Source organism: Saccopteryx leptura, chromosome 6, assembly GCF_036850995.1.
Source record: "Saccopteryx leptura isolate mSacLep1 chromosome 6, mSacLep1_pri_phased_curated, whole genome shotgun sequence".
Classification (NCBI taxonomy): domain Eukaryota; kingdom Metazoa; phylum Chordata; class Mammalia; order Chiroptera; family Emballonuridae; genus Saccopteryx; species Saccopteryx leptura.
Window position 1 is genome coordinate 79,667,877 of NC_089508.1, and position 15,103 is coordinate 79,682,979.

General features: G+C 56.4%; 1 protein-coding gene across 1 annotated transcript; it reads right to left on the bottom strand.

Annotated features, from left to right (window-relative positions):
* Positions 1-701: 701 nt before the first annotated feature.
* On the bottom strand, positions 702-10,180 carry DLL4 (delta like canonical Notch ligand 4). The gene is made up of 11 exons (XM_066342846.1): positions 9,725-10,180; positions 9,346-9,615; positions 8,809-8,866; positions 7,748-8,014; positions 7,260-7,320; positions 7,047-7,177; positions 5,141-5,310; positions 4,749-4,968; positions 2,892-3,594; positions 2,268-2,376; positions 702-1,735 (listed from the first exon to the last, which is right to left on the bottom strand). The coding sequence occupies exons 1-11, from the start codon at positions 9,788-9,790 to the stop codon at positions 1,730-1,732; spliced, it is 2,061 nt and encodes a 686-aa protein (XP_066198943.1). The 5' UTR covers positions 9,791-10,180; the 3' UTR covers positions 702-1,729.
* Between the last annotated feature and the right edge of the window lie 4,923 nt (positions 10,181-15,103).

The following is a 15,103-nucleotide window of genomic DNA, read 5'->3' on the forward strand; positions in this document are numbered from 1 at the left end:
GGAAACTCCCCCATTAGTGTCTCAACCAAAGAAACCTGGACTCACGAAAGCCCACCCTCTCCTCTTCCTCGCCTCCCCGCAGACCAGGTGCCCAGACTCAGCTTGCTTGCCCAGCTGCAGGGAGGGCAAACCCAAGGCAAAGCCCCACTTCCCCCAGTACCAGTACCCCACTTGGACTGTAAAAAAGAGTAGGGTGAAACCCTGCATTGGCAGGAGGAAGGACCCAGATGTCATCATGGTTCAGAAACTCCATTCTCCAATGAGAGAATCTCTTTTGAAAAGAAGAAAACAGGCAGGATTATTCCCTTCCCCCAAAATTCCGATATTCCCCAGGCTGGCTTTGGAGCCCATGAGCGTTTTCAAACTTGAGCAGAGAAAAGGGGGATAGATTCATGTCAGGGGGCATATCTCCCAAGGAATGGTGAGAGCACAAGGAGGACAGGGAGCCACAACCAGCCTCCAACCGTCAGGCAAGGAAGGCTGGCCCAAGCTGGGGACTGGATGGGTGAGGCCAGGCTCCCTGAGGCCTGGAAGGGGAGAAGAGCCTGGAGCACAGCAGGCCAAGCCCAAGTGCATGCACAGGCCCCAGAGGTTTGTGTGGAGCAGCTGGCAGCGACATGAGAAGGGGGGTCAGAGAGGATAGGGAGAGGATTCCCACTCGGCCATCACAAACACAGGACCCAAGAAGTAATAAACTCCTATACACATCTGTTCCATATTATAAATACACATTATATACAAAATAATGTTATAAAATGTAGAAAGGTCAGTGCTTCTGATTCTTAAATTATTGAAATACTAGACTCCAAAATAAACTACAAAAAACAAACAAAATAAAAACTCATATTATTGATTTCTGAAGATCAACTAGGGGCAGTGGTGGGCATGGGCAGAGCTCAGACTCAAGGCTTGAGGGAGGAAACAGCCTAGGTGATGACAACACCCAATTTCTCCCTCACTGGAATTTCCAACGTCACTGCCCTGAGCTCCCCAGTTAGGCCTGGCACTGCTGGCTCGCCCTCCACCTCTCTGTTCACAGGAGCTCAGAGCCACCCAAGGCTGGAGGCTGTAGAGCCAGGTAATGCTTACCAACATTCTTGCCCCAAGGGCCTGCTCCAGGGAGAGGCAGGGCAGTGTTATGAGCAAGGCCCACACGCAGTAGTTGGAGCCATGTGGGCAGAAAGTGCTCTTCCCACATCGTGTGCTCACCTCATCTACAGGGAAACTCCTGCCAACAGCCACCACACCTGGTGGTTTCCTGGCCCACAGATGGCCCTGCCCTAACTGGCCTTCTCTTTCCTCTCTGATTTGGACCCAGCTGTCACCATGGAGCCTGGGCCAAAGGCACTTTTGGAAACACAGATGCCAGTGGAGGCCACAGCTCCAGATCCTACAGGGCCACTGCCACTCCCTCTGAAAAACAGGCCGGAGCTCCAAAGGAGCCCTCTGAAGGCCACCACTGGCAGAGCAGGTCCAAGTGGCACTACTCCTCTCCTCTGTTCCCCTGGCTGGTGCGGCTGCCAAGCTGATGCCGGACAGACACCCAAAGGTGTGGAAGTTACTGCATCTCTTGGCGAGTTCACAGTCTGTCCAGTTCATGCCATTCCCTCTTCCTCCTGAGAGCAGCACGTTGCATATTAAAAACGTCCCATCCAGGATGCAATGTAAACAATGCAGAAGGAAGGTCCAGCTGCGGGGCAAAGCTGGGATGTCCTGGGAGGCTTCTGCCTTATACCTGAGGAGCATGTGGAAAGTGGAGGAGTAAGTTCCCCTGGAGTACAAAGCCCTCCCTCCATGACTGCCCTGGGTCTCCCTGGTAGAAGCCACTGGAGCAGGTGAGCTGCAGGAAGGGTAGGGCAGCCCTCCCTGGTCTTCTGTCCCAGCACACATGCATGCCTGGCGGCCGTGCTCATAGGTGGGCCAAAGGAGGAAGCCAGGGAGAAGGGGCAGGAGGGGCACAAGGCAACTACCCTCACCCACCAGCAGCTGGGAAGCAGTGCCTGGGAGCTGGCCAGGTGCCACGGCTGCCCAGCCCGGCACTAACCCAGCAGGAAGAGACTGGGCCGGGCTCAACAGCACGGCTCCTGTTTCACACCCTCTGTGGCAATGAGGCCAGCAGCGACCCAAGAGCCACTGAGCCTGGCCTGCCAAGGAATTGTCCTGACCTACCCCAGAGTGGTCCCTTGGGTCAGGAATAACAGGCCACTATCCCATCCCCAAAAGGCAAGCAGGAACATGCTGGAAAGGCAGGCAAGCCCAGCACTCACCTCTGTGGCAATGACACACTCATTCCTCTCCTCTGATATCAAACACACAGACTGGTACATGGAGTCCCTGGGGGAGCAGATCGCTGATATCCGACACCCAGGCTTCTCACTAAAGGGACACAAGACAGGCCGCTGAGGGAGGTGTGGGGAGAGGGCTGGGGGAAGGGTGGGGGCACTAACTTGGATCCTGGAGAGTCAGAGGGCACTGGCAGAAGTGGCTCTGGGAGAAGACGCAGGGAATGGGGATGCCCAATGCTAACCTGGGGTACAGGCAGAAACAGGCCCCCTATGAGTGCCATAGGACCTCCAACCTTACTAGAGGGCCTCAGGCCTGGCAAAGGCCAGCATTGCCATGAGAGGCAAGCCATGCCATAGAAAGATGGAACTCACAAGAGACACAAAATGGACACTTGACATTTGTGAATGAATGAATGAATGAATGAATATGAGAGAGAAAAAGACAAAAGACCCCTGGCAGAACTCTTGTTGGAAGATCAGCAGCAAAACCCCGTTTACTTAAAAGCAGTCAAGGCCCCTGGTGCTAGCCTCCCACGTGCCTTGGGGGAGCCCAGGCAGTACCACTTAGGGTCCGTGGCCAGCCCCGGGACTCCAGGTGCTGCTCACCTGTGTAACCGCAGTGGTGCCTTCTCTCCTAAGCTCTTGTCGCTGTGGGAATACTTCCCTAGCAGGGTCCCCCGCCCCAGCGGTCCTGGGGCCAGATTATAGTCCAACGTGTGGTTCTGCTGTTTGCCACAATTGGACTTGTCCAGGCCACAGTCAACTTCTAGCTCCTTCTTCTGGTTTGTGTTCTTCAGCTGGGCAGCGGGGATCAGGTTGTCCTTCTGGAAGTCTGACAAGTTGTTCATGGTCTCCCTGCTGCCGTCGTCCGGCCGCCGAAGCCGCAGCTGCCGCACAGCCACTGCCACCATGCCCAGCAACACCAGCACCACCACCAACCCCACACCCAGGGAGACAGCCACCCAGGGGAAGCTGGGTGGCATGCTCACAGAGAACTCGCAGCGGCTGCCCACAAAGCCATAAGGGCAGTTGCAGGCGAAGTTGTCAGGAGAGTGGCCATTGTAGCAGGTGGCCCCATTGAAGCAGGGTCCTGAGGCACAGGCGTCGCTGGGTGTCCGCAACTCACAGCGCCTGCCAGAGAAGCCAGCAGGGCAGGTGCACACGAGCCCGTTCTCCAAGTCATGGCAGGTGCCACCATGGGCACAAGGGCTGCGGGCACAGTCGCTGATGTGGAGTTCGCAGTGGGTACCCGTGAATCCGGGACGGCAGCGGCATATGCGGTTTGGACCTCGGTTCAGACACTGGCCCCCTATAGGTACACACAGAGCACAGTCAGCAGTCACCTGGGAAGCCCTCTGGTGCGGAGGGCAAGTACTCCATCCCAGGAACGAGCTTGGGCCTTCTGCCCCCTGAGCACAGCCAGCATTTACAGGTCCCACTACAAAGAGCACAGCACAAAGAGTCTGCAGACCAAAAGCTGAGGTGACCCTGGTTGCTATGCCTCCATTGGTTCATGTTAAAATACTGCTTGCATCTCACAGAGCTTTACGGTAGAGCCAGACAAATATGCTTGGGTTTGACTTTCTCTTGTCTCTAGCTGCGGATTTGGCACCTGTTGCTTTACCTTACTGCTAAGCTTCAGTTTCCTCATTTGTTAAATTCGAATGTAATGCTATCCCTTCCACAGGAGATCTCTGAGGGTAAGGCGTGATGCTGCATGAGGGCAGTCACGCACGCCTGATATATAGTAAATGTTCAAATAAATGCAATGATCATTTTCCATCTAATCTTCACATGAAAGAGGACAGGTATTCTATTTCCCCCTCAGTGACGAAGAGACTATGGCTCCAGGGAGTTAACTAAGTGATTAGCCAGAGAGCAGCCTCCATTTCAGCCCTTCCGACCCCTTTCCAGCTCCTAAGGCTTCTCTCCTGCACAGTGCTGTCCACCTGTGTCACGGCAAGTCACCAGGAGGCCGAAGAGACAAGGATAACCAGCATGCCGTGTGTCCCAAAGATGTTGAACATTCTAGATACTATGTGCCATACCAAGCTCCATGTCGCCATAGGCCAAGGTAAGGCCTTCAGGAGCAGGGCCCTGACTATGCCAGCCTCCCTTGAAGAGGAACAAGAGGCCCCAACGTCCCTCTCTCTAGCCTAGGACTTCCTGGGGAGCGTCAGAGGCCACCCCATCAGGGACAGGGCTCTGACATGGGAATAGGAATAAAAGCCACTCAGGGTACACCACTCCTTCTCCTAAGGCCTACACCCACTGCTAACCTGCTCCTCTTTCAAAGCTACCCAGCTGATCAAGCAAGCTCTTCGTCATCCAAAGCAGATGGGGACCCATCTCAGCCTGCCCAGAGTGACAGACAAGGCCTCTCTCCTCTCCTAACCCTCCTTCACCAGATGGTTCTCTTCTTCCCAGGATTGGTACACTGGGTTAGCAAGCAACAAGACGCACCATTGGCACACGGGTTGCTGGTACACCTGTCCACTTTCTTCTCGCAGTTGGAGCCAGTGAAGTTGGGAGGGCATTCACAGGCATAGCTAGTCCCCTGGTTGCGCTCCTGGCAGGAGCCCCCGTTGAAGCAAGGGGAGTTGGCACAGCTCAAGGTACTGTGTTCACAGTGCAGGCCATAGTAGCCCGGGGGACACAGGCAGTGATAGCCATCCTCCTGGTCCTGGAGAGAGATCAGAAAGAAAGGAGCCAAAATTAGACCCTGGAGGGCAGGGAGGCATGGCTGGGGGTTAGGCCCCACATGTCCACAATGCCTGTCCTTGGCCACCTAGGGTGAAGATGCCTGGGCATTACCTGGCCAGACCTCTGCCTTCCTACACTGGCCTGGGCCTCACCTTACAGCTGCCTCCATTGCGACAGGGGTTGCTGTCACACTTGCTGAGCTTCAGCTCACAGTCCACACCAGTGTAGCCTGGGCGACAGGTGCAGGTGTAGCTCCGCTGCCCACTGTTAGAGCATGTTGCCCCATTCTTGCATGGGGAGTGATGGGTGCAATAGTTGAGATCTGCAGAGACAGGAACCAACCAGCTGAGCAAAGCCAGAGAATCATCCCCACATTCAGGTTCCTTATAGTGTAAATTCACTGCCCATGTTTGGCCCAGAGGCTTCAATTCAGTCTTCCAGGCCCAAATTCCCTTCTTCCTGCCCCAGTGAAATCATGTATATTGAAGCACCTTGACTCACACCTGACCAGTGCAATCAAAGTTGAAAAACAGATCAACAATTGCCTGCCAGGTAAGCTCACAAAGACAGGCAGGCGGGATAGAATGAAGGTAAGGAGGAGGAGTGGACGGCATGGCCATGTGTTGAGGAAGAAGTCAGAAAAGGCTTCATAGAGGAGGGGTGGTTGAGATAAGCCTGGAAGGAGGGATAAAATTTTAACATGTGGAAATGATTGAGGGGAGGCGAGATCCACCAAAGGTAGTGACCAGGCATTTTTTAAGGGGAATTCATTACAAGGGTATTTTGAAATGTAAGTACAAGTAGTCCTGGGTTATGAACGGGATAGGTTCTGTAGTCTTGAAAATGTTTAAGTATTTATATGCACAGAAAGGTAAAAATAAATGCTATGTTAAGACAAACATCTAAGTTGCATTTAATAAGTAAATGTACCTGTTCCAACTTATATACAAATTTAACTTAAGAACAAGCCTACAGAACCTATTTCATTCATAACCCAGGGACTGCCTGTGTTTGTTTTTGTATTTGGGAAGGATAGGGAGGGAGAACCAGACACAGCAAATACAGGGACTGTGAGGGCTGTGTTTGTATGTGATGAGTATATGACTGTGTCACCTGGGAGTAAACGTGAGCAGAAGAAAGAGAATGGGCAGGAACCAGGTGTGTGTGTGTGTATTTAGGGGGGAGGGGGAGAAAGCAACACACACACACACACACACACACACACTCTCACACAAGAATACAGGGCTGAGTTCCAAGCCCCTTGTTGCCAGCAAGTCAGGGCATAAGCAAGTTACTTCTATCCTGGCAAGCCCTCTGCCCATCCTACCCAGGCTTGTGCTGGTGTTTCCATGGCAGCAGCCACCCATTTGACCCTGAAAATGGGAGACACATGCTGCAGCTGGCTCCCAAGATGAAAGAGATAAAGGATCCCTCCTCCACAGTTGGGGCTGGCAGACCCCTGTGTAGCCAGAAGAGTGACCAGCCCCGCCAAATACCAAGAAGAGACTATGGAATCAGGCAGCTGCCTGGCAAGTACAATGGGTGGGGGGGGGGGGGGGGTGTGAATAAGGGAGATTGCTTATGCCCACACCAAAAAGTCAGTTAGATATCACTCCACCCAGTGCCCCAGCTCACACAGCCTCCAGGCAGCGGGTGGGCACACCCCACCAGACAGCTGTTTAGGGGAGAACTGCTCAAACAGCCCTGGCAGGTAAGCAAACACTTAGGGGGTTAATAGCTAACTATGAAGTAGGAGGAACTGAGCCCAGCATCCCTCTCTCTCCCTAGCCTCGCTGGAATTTATGAGTACAACCTCCAGGCTACCAATTTGTCTCCCTCCTGGCCTATCCAGCCATCCTGCCTCCCCAGCACCAGAGGAAGAAGCACCCACCATCTTATTCTAGTCCAGTTGTAAAGATCCTTGAAAGCCCCATGTTCCTTGAAGGATAATGGGAAAGCCAGCTCAGCAGTCACTGAGAAGAGTCCAGGCAATAACTCTGGTTCCCACCCCTTGTGCATCTCTCCCACCTCCTCTGTATTTTCTTTGGCCTCACTCACCTTGGTCACAGAATAGGCCTCCCCAGCCCTCATCACAGGTACACTCCCAGGGGATACTGCAAGTGCCATGGCGACAGCCATTGTGGGGGATGCATTCATTGCAAAGGCGGCCCTGCCAGCCTGGGCGGCAGCTGTGAAACAAAAGGGAGGCTGAGGTTGAGCTGAGAGCCTGGCCAGGAGATGCCCCCTTCCTGCTTCCTGTCTCCTACTCACATGCACTCTGCTGGCTTGCTGCAGTAGCCATTCTGTTCATGACAGCCAGAAAGACAGACAGCTGAGGAAAGAAAACAGAGCTGCATGAGGTTGGGATGCCAATGACTCTGACGCCTACTTACTCCCCTGGCCTCGAGGGTGCCCCCAGCTCTCCTGGGCTCACGTCCCACTCCTGGCCTCCCAGAGGAGCCATAGGTGTCTTAAAGGGAACCGGTGGTTCAGGGAGGGAGAATCCAGACTGGATGGAATGCAATACTGGGGTCCTTGTGGGCTCTGGCACAATGGGGAGGAGCACTCAGAAGGGAGAGTTCCGAGCCCAAACCTGTCCTAAGCATCCCCAGCTGTTCCTGAAGCCCAGCTAGTGGGCAGTTCAGACCTGCTCTGCAAGGGAGGCAGGCTGTGAGAAGCCACTGGTTTGGCTTTTTGTTTTTGCTCAGGGGACACCCCCCCCCCCCTCCAGGCAGGCAGAAGAGAGCTTGGCTGCTTACGCTGTTCGCAGTACTCCCCAGTCCAGCCGGGCAGACAGGACAGGCTGCCATCTGGCTGGCACACGTAGTGGCCGAAGTGGTCATTGCGCTTCTTGCAAAGGCGTGAGCAGCTGTCCCCATAGTAGTTGTCACTGCAGATGACCCGGTAAGAGTAGCGCAGCCTTGTTGGGAGAGGGCCGGTCTGCTCATCCAATAACCAGTTCTGCCCCACAGCTAGGGAGCCCTGGATGGTGATCTTGCTGATGAGCGCGTTTGGTGGCATGGCCTCTGAAGGGGCAGAGGGCCAGGTCAAGGAAGGGCAGCCTGTCCCCAAGGATGCCAGCAACTGCTGGATCAAACCAGTTGTCCAGATGACCCCCACCTGCCAGCAAGCACAGGCCAGAGGAACCCAAGGGTCCCACTTCTTAGCTGCCCTGTGTGTGTGCATGTGCAGGGGGCATGATGCCATTCAAAAGGGGGACAATAGAAGGATGTTAAGATATCCCAGTGTTCTGTAAGCAGATAGGCAGGGGAAAGAGGAAAAGTCATAATGAAAAAACAAAAACAAAAGACAGAAAGAAATGAGAAAAAGAAAAGCTCTCTATGCAGGGAGGACCCTGGGCAAGGGCCCCTCAGGTGCCCATTCAGGGGTTCTGCCCTCAGAGGTGGGTAATGCTTTTCTTTTTCCTTTTCAAAGTGAGAATTGTTGTGCTGCTGAAATATCCTTTTCCTCTGTGTCAGAACAACATCCCAAAGCCATTATTCCCTTTCCAAAGGAGCGGAATTCGCGAAAGGTGTAAAATACAGGAAGGGGCCCGTCAGCGGCGCTGGCAGCTTCGGCCTTTCTCACCGCCGTGCTCCCCGCGTTCCCACGCCAAAAATAACCCGCAGGAAACGCAATTGTGCTCAGAGTCCAGGCAGCGGGCGGAATCCGAGCGGCCAGAGCGGGGCGCAACTCCGGGCCGAGCTAAGCGTCCGGCCTCCCACCCCCCAGCCCGCACTTCCCCCTCCTATTATTACAGGTTAACTCTTTCGGCACTGCGCCCTGTCGCCCCCCTGTGGAGGCGGAGCGAGCCACTCACCTGGCCGTAGGTCCTCTCCCGGCGCGTGCCAAGCTTCGATGATGAGTGAGAAGGTGCCCTGGGAAGCGGAAGGAGGGGCGGGGGGAAACAGAGAGAGAGAGTGAGATGTGCAGTGGGATGGAGGGGGTGCCTTGCGGCAGCCGGGTTAATTAATCTAATAGCAGGATACAATTACTGCGCCCGGGTCACCCTAACGGGTCTGTGCGCAGCATCGCGCGCGAGCACGAAAGGCGAGAGGAGAACCCCGGCGGGAGGAGGATTGAGGGATGGGGGAATGTACGCGAGAACCAGTCGGAAGTAGGGGACGCTCCGGGACGATGAAAATAACATCCCAAGAGCTGGCAGAAGAGAGGGCATAGAATTAGGAAAGGGAGACTAGGTAGAGCCTTCCAGAGGATAAGGTCCCAGGAGAGAGTCCAAAGAAAGGATCAGAAGAGAATGCCCCTTGTTTTGTAGGGTAGCGAGGAAATCTGGGGTCTCAAGGAGCCCCCTTCTCTTGGCTTTCGTGACTTCCCAGTACGCCTAGGCTGTGCTCACCGGCCAGGTGAAATTAAAAGGCAATTGGAGAGGGTTGCGTCCCCCGCCGCTACTGTCGTCCGTGATGGCGAAGGAGTTAGTGCCCAACACAGGTGTGGAGACGCTGCCGAAGGTGCAGGGCCCGGGCGAGACGACCGCCTGGAAGTGCTTAAGACAGACACGGAAGAACGTCCGGCAGCTGGGTTCGCACGGCCGCCCGCTGGCCAGTACGCCGCGCTCGTTGGCAAACTCCCGCAGCTGCAGCTGGAAGATTCCGGAGCCGGCCGCGCGCTATTGCACAGGGACCAGGGAAGGAGGGAGGGGAGCCGTCAGCTCGGTGGACACTGGGGCTCAGGCCCAGAGCGCGGTGGGATGGGTCGGAGGGGGCGCGGGACGTTACCTGCTGACAAAGTGCCACCAGCAACAGTAGCGCCCAACCAGAGGCGCTACGGGACACGGCTGCCATTCCCTGGGGCGTCGCTCTCTCCACCCGCCCGCCCTGAAGCTGGCTCGGTTCGGGACGCCGCTTCCCCGTGCGTCCACCCGTGGAAGGAGTCTCTGAAAAACCAGGCTCCGCTCGGGGCTTTTCTCCCGCTGGCCTTCTTGCTAGCTCCGCTCAAATCGCCGCGGTAGGTAATCCAGGTGAGGGAGGCTCGGCGGCGGCTGCTCTGAGGACGTGTCCTCGGGCTAATCCTGGGACTGCAAACCGGCTAGCGCCCGGGTACTCTGCACTGAGGCTGCTTGAGCGCGGCCCTTGCCCTCGTGTTCCCAGCCTGCGCTCAGCGCCGCTTCTGAAACCTGCGCGCTCCGGAGCCTTCCTTATATATATTGGCTTCTCTCCTCTCTGCCTGTCACTCTCCCCTCCCCTCCGGGCCTCTAACTGCTACAGCCTCAGCGCCGCCGGGAGGGGGCCTCCGCCCCCGCCAACCCCCTCCCAGCCAGCCAGTCAGGCTCAGGTCCCCGCCCATCCGCGCAGCTCTCAGCCCCTGGGTCCCCCAGTTCTGCGAGTGCCGAGACAACCAGACCTCCCCAGTCGCGGGGTTACACGCGGACACCCCGGCAGTGGGAGAATAAGGAGAGGACCGGGAAGAATGGGACGGGAGGTGAGCGAACGGTTCCAGGACAGTTGTGGGGGCGGAGTCACTGGGGAGTCACCCGGCACCTTGCGTCGGCAGCCAGCACTAGTTACCTGCCGCAGGTAAAAAGAACTTATGTCCGGAAAGCGAAACCAGCGCTAAAGGACTCGGATTTCCCGCTCCTTCACGGAGCTTCTGGAGCCCTCGCCTGGTCGGGCCTCGGTCTGTGAAAGCCCACCCACCACGCCTCCGCGGCGCAGCAGGGACGCCAGCGGACGCATTGACCCTTTTCTGCGGCTATTTGCGGCAAGGAGAAGGGCCAAGCGTCTAAGGCTCGGAGCTCCCTCCCTCCACCTGGTGGGCGTCTCCCTCCCTTGCTGCGGAGGGGTGAGTGTGTCCAGCGCGTACTTGTTCCCTTCTGCCCCCCAGCTTGCGATCGGCGCGTGCCAGCCAGACGAGTGGTCCGGGCGCTGGGGGAGGGGGCGTGGTCCCAGAGGTAGAGGATGGGCGGACATCAGCTGTATGGTAATGAGGGTCTGGCCCCACCCCCAGCGCCTCCCCTCACCTGGGTTCAGCTTCTGCTCCGGCGCCCACCACCTCCCCCCCGCACCCTGCAGTCCCAAGCCCCTCCCGCGTCCTGACGCTCTGCTGGGGCGCAGAGGAACTCTTCTGGCTTCAGAGTTGGCTCAAGTCACTGGAGAGTCGAGATGAAGGGCTGAGGCCGGGCCGACCCGGGTCCTTTCCTCATGGGGCAAGATGTAGAGTGGAACTGGAAACGCTCGGACTTGTTTTAGTTTCAGGAGACTACACACACCCATCTCTCCTTCGAAGCTCCCCCGGTGGCCCCACTTCTCCGAGCGGCGGCAGGGCAGCTGCTTTCCCGGAACCCAGCGTGATCCCCGGAGGCCTTAGATCGGGGAGGGCCGGCTTCTCCAAGTCTCAGGGAGTGCCGGAGAGCTCTCTCACTGCGACGCGGAGGGCAGCGGGGGCCCTGGGGCTTCAGCTGTCAGCCCGCCTTCACCGCGATGGCTGTCGTCGGGCGATAAGATCAGCGCCAGGGGAGCAGGGACGCGGCGCGGGCCCGGGGGAGCCGGGGGGGGGGGGGGCGCGGAACGGAGCCCAACAGCTGCCTATGCCGAACATGGTCTGGTTTTTTGACTTGGGGGTGGTGGTGAAGGATGGAGGGGAGAGAGAAACAAGAGGTTGGGAGCGTGGGTTGGGGGAGGGGCGAGGTGAAGAGACAGGCTCCGGGGTCCCCCACGCACGGCCACCCCTCCCCAGCTACCATCTGGCGCGAGCGTGTTGGCGTGGGGAACCGAGGTGGGGCGGGGGCCGGCAGATGGGCCCAGGCTGCGCTCCAGAGTTAATGTAGGTTATGGGCAGGCGGAGTCCCCAGGCCCTAGGGAGGAGGAGCCCAGGGCATGCCTCCCAGTGATCCTGATAAGTGAGTTTCCCATCCTCTCTCTTCTATACTCTATGGGTCCTTACACCACCAGTCTAGGGTGCCAAAAAGTGCCCTTCACTCCTCTGAGCTGACATCCAACCCTACCTAGTTCCTGTCTGCTTCCCCCGAAATCCTGACCTTGGAGTTTATAAAAACTCGGTTCTTTTCTGGCGCTGGCATTTGCCTGTCAAGGGAAATATCCAGTTCTACAGGAGGCATTTGCTTAATACTGGTAGATCTGGAACACTCTCTACCCCTCAAACAAATCCAGACTAATATGTCCAAAAGCAGTTTGCACACACACAGTCAAGGACCAAACAAAGTAAGCACCATCGTGCCCTGACTGGATAGCTCAGTTGGTTAGAGGGTCATCCCAAAGTGCAGAGGTTGCCAGGTTCGATCCCCTGTCAAGGCACATACAAATCGATGTTCCTGTGTGTGTGTGTGTGTGTGTGTGTGTGTGTGTGTGTGTGTATCCCTCCCTCCCTTCCTCGCTCTCTCTAAAATCAATAAAATAAACATTTTTTTAAAAAGTAATTACCATCATTTTCCTCAGACACAAAATGCAAGGGATCCCAGAAACCTAGAAAGCCTCTGACCTGAGGAAAAAAGGCTTCATCATCAAAAGTTATTTATAAAGAACCTATTTGAAGTTTATTATCCCAATAGGGCTCCACCCTTAGCCTTGAGTACCCACTTGAGTTCCAATCATCTGGGTCCAGCTTGGCTCACTTTTGCTGAGCAGGAGAGGGTCAGACTGCCCCTCAGGGAACCGAAATGGGAAGCCTCCACAGCTGGGGCCCCTTCCTTTTTTCCCCCCACTGGAGACTTGTGGACAGAAGACCCAGCATGTGCTCTGGGGGCTCCCCAGAACAGGAGGCCATGAGATGATGGAAGGCCACGAATCACAGTGGTGTTGGACTCGGGTGGACATCTGCTGACCCTGCCATGTAGACGCCCTCCCCACAGACCTGGACTGCCCCAGTTTGATAGTTCACAATTCCTCACCCCCAACCGGCACCCCCCACACTATCCAGAGTCCTGAGCGGGAGAAAGGTAGAGGCCCAGCTTCACGCAAGATTCCACAGCCTCCTCCCCAGGGGCCTTCTGCTTCTGCTGTCGTCTCTGCTTGCCAGCTGCACAAAGCCCCCAGCAGGCAAAACCCGCACTCTGGCCGAGAATGGCCAAGGTTATCTTCCAGCCAGGCCCTCAAATTGACCCTGGGTGGGTCGGCGGCTGCGTAGAACCTTGGGACACCCCCCCACACCCCCTACACACACACCTCCCGGACAGCATTCTCCTCAGAGCAAGCTGTACCCAGGTAGGAGTGCAGTGGGGGCCAGGCACCCTCAGGGCAGGCCGGAGGCGGAGGAACTGCCTGGCTTGGGCGGGGCACGTAAGCCCCGAGGGTACCTCTGCGGTCTCTGCAGAGAAGAGGCCACGTGCAGGGAGCGGCGGCCGGGAGCAGCACAGAAGGCGGGGAGATTTGCAAACTGTTGCTGCCACATGGCTGCTCCATTCGATCCATTCACATTGAAATGAGGCCGGCGCGTGCCTCATCTGCCGCAGGGCGCTGCCACGCGTCAGCCCGGCCCGCCGCGTGCCAACTGGGGCAGTGGGGCTGGCAGAGCTTGCCAGCCGTGGGGGTGCAGCCTGGGCTTTGGGGCCAGAAGGGGGAAAGGGGACCGAGCCGAGTTGCCGTAGTCACTCAGGCGCCGCAGTTCTGCGGACCTTGGCCCTGCAACTGGAAGCAAGCCGACGAGAAAAGACCAGAACCAACGGGTTTCACAGGGGGGTTAGGATCGATGCCGCCGCTCCCCGCAGATGCGGCCCGGCAGCGCTACTCTCCATCTGCCGCTGCTCGCACCTGCCGGTCAATAAATCGATTTTACAATTTAATGCAGCAGCTTCCCGCCAGCCTGGGACAGATGCCGCCGCAGAACCACCTCCCGCCCTCGCCCCTCCCCTGAGGGGCGCCAGCGGTTAGAGCCGGGATTCCCGCTCGGCAAGCAGCTCCCCGCGGGGCCTCCTTTGCTTTTCTCTGGAGTCGCTACAAGGAACTGCCTGCTCTGGGTCTTTCCCGCGGGACAGAGTGGGTTCCCCATAGGACAGGCCTGGGGCTGGTGGAGGGGAGAGGAAGGTGATGACTTGGTGGTGGCCTTGAGGACTCCTTTGAGGGCTTCACAGTGTTTGTGTGGGTGTGTGTGTGTGGGGGGGGGGGGGGTGGCAGGGGTGAAGAATGCAGTGGCTGATGATAATATGTGAAAACCCCTGTGAGAAGGAGGAAGGGCATGGGCACTGAGAGACACTGAGTCCTGAAGAATCTTCATGGTGGAGATTCAGGGAGTTGAGGTGGAATTGGGCCTCTCCCCAACTTCTGGTTGAGTCTGCTGAGTAAACAGCATGGACCTGGCTCTTGGCACTTCCCAACTATGTGGTCTTCACCTTGTATTTTAACTATAACCCTACACCTCAGTTTTCTCATTTGAACAATGGGGATAATAATAATAGTGGCCTGGGAAGGTGACTGAGGGACTATATCTGATTATGTGTTTGCAGGTCCCAAACAACATAAGTTTCCTTTTTCACAGGCAGCATCCTGACTGCCAGGGCCAGACTTGGAGTAGAGGGGAGGTCCCTGACAGCAAATGAGTTCCGGGAGGAAAGGAAGGAAAAAGGAGGCTGAAAATAATCATAAGGGCCGAGGCAAGAGGAGGAAAAGGTGATTTTTAAAAAAGAGAGAAAGAGAGAGAAGAAAGCCAGGAGGGGCATAAAAAGGAGACGGGCCCTGTGGAAAACCTCAAGTGTGAGGGCCTTTTGTGGGAAGAGGATGCGACAGGTTCTTGTCTGACGGAGAAGACTGGAGTTTTGAGAATGTGTTTGGAGAAGAGATAAAGGTTTGGAAGAACCAATTGCCTATGGCCTTGGACTTCCAAAGATGACTCTCTGGCCAGGGCCAATTGTAGGTCTTAAGCTGACAACCCTCCTTCATAGTGGTGTTTCAGGGCAGAGGTGTAGAGGAGGAAAAAGTCAACTTGGAACTGTTCTGGTCACTGAGGCTCAGCCCTCCCCACATCCCCAAAGGGCACACAGACTGGGCTGGACTGTCCACTGACTAATGGCTCATGACTGATGACCCAAATGTCCCAAGGAAAGGATGTCCAAGTGGGTGAGACCATTACACATGAGTCAGAGTGCCTCCTCTGATTCCTTATGAGACCAGAAAGGCCTCCCATCTTCTCTCTCCCAGGTTCCCAGG

Coding starts and splice junctions, on each gene's coding strand:
- DLL4 (XM_066342846.1), bottom strand. CDS start 9,790: ATGGCAGCCGTGTCCCGTAGCGCCTCTGGTTGGGCGCTACTGTTGCTG. Junction 9,616..9,724: donor TGGTGGCACTTTGTCAGCAG/GTAACGTCCCGC, acceptor CCTGTGCAATAG/CGCGCGGCCGGCTCCGGAAT. Junction 4,969..5,140: donor GCAATGGAGGCAGCTGTAAG/GTGAGGCCCAGG, acceptor ATCTCTCTCCAG/GACCAGGAGGATGGCTATCA.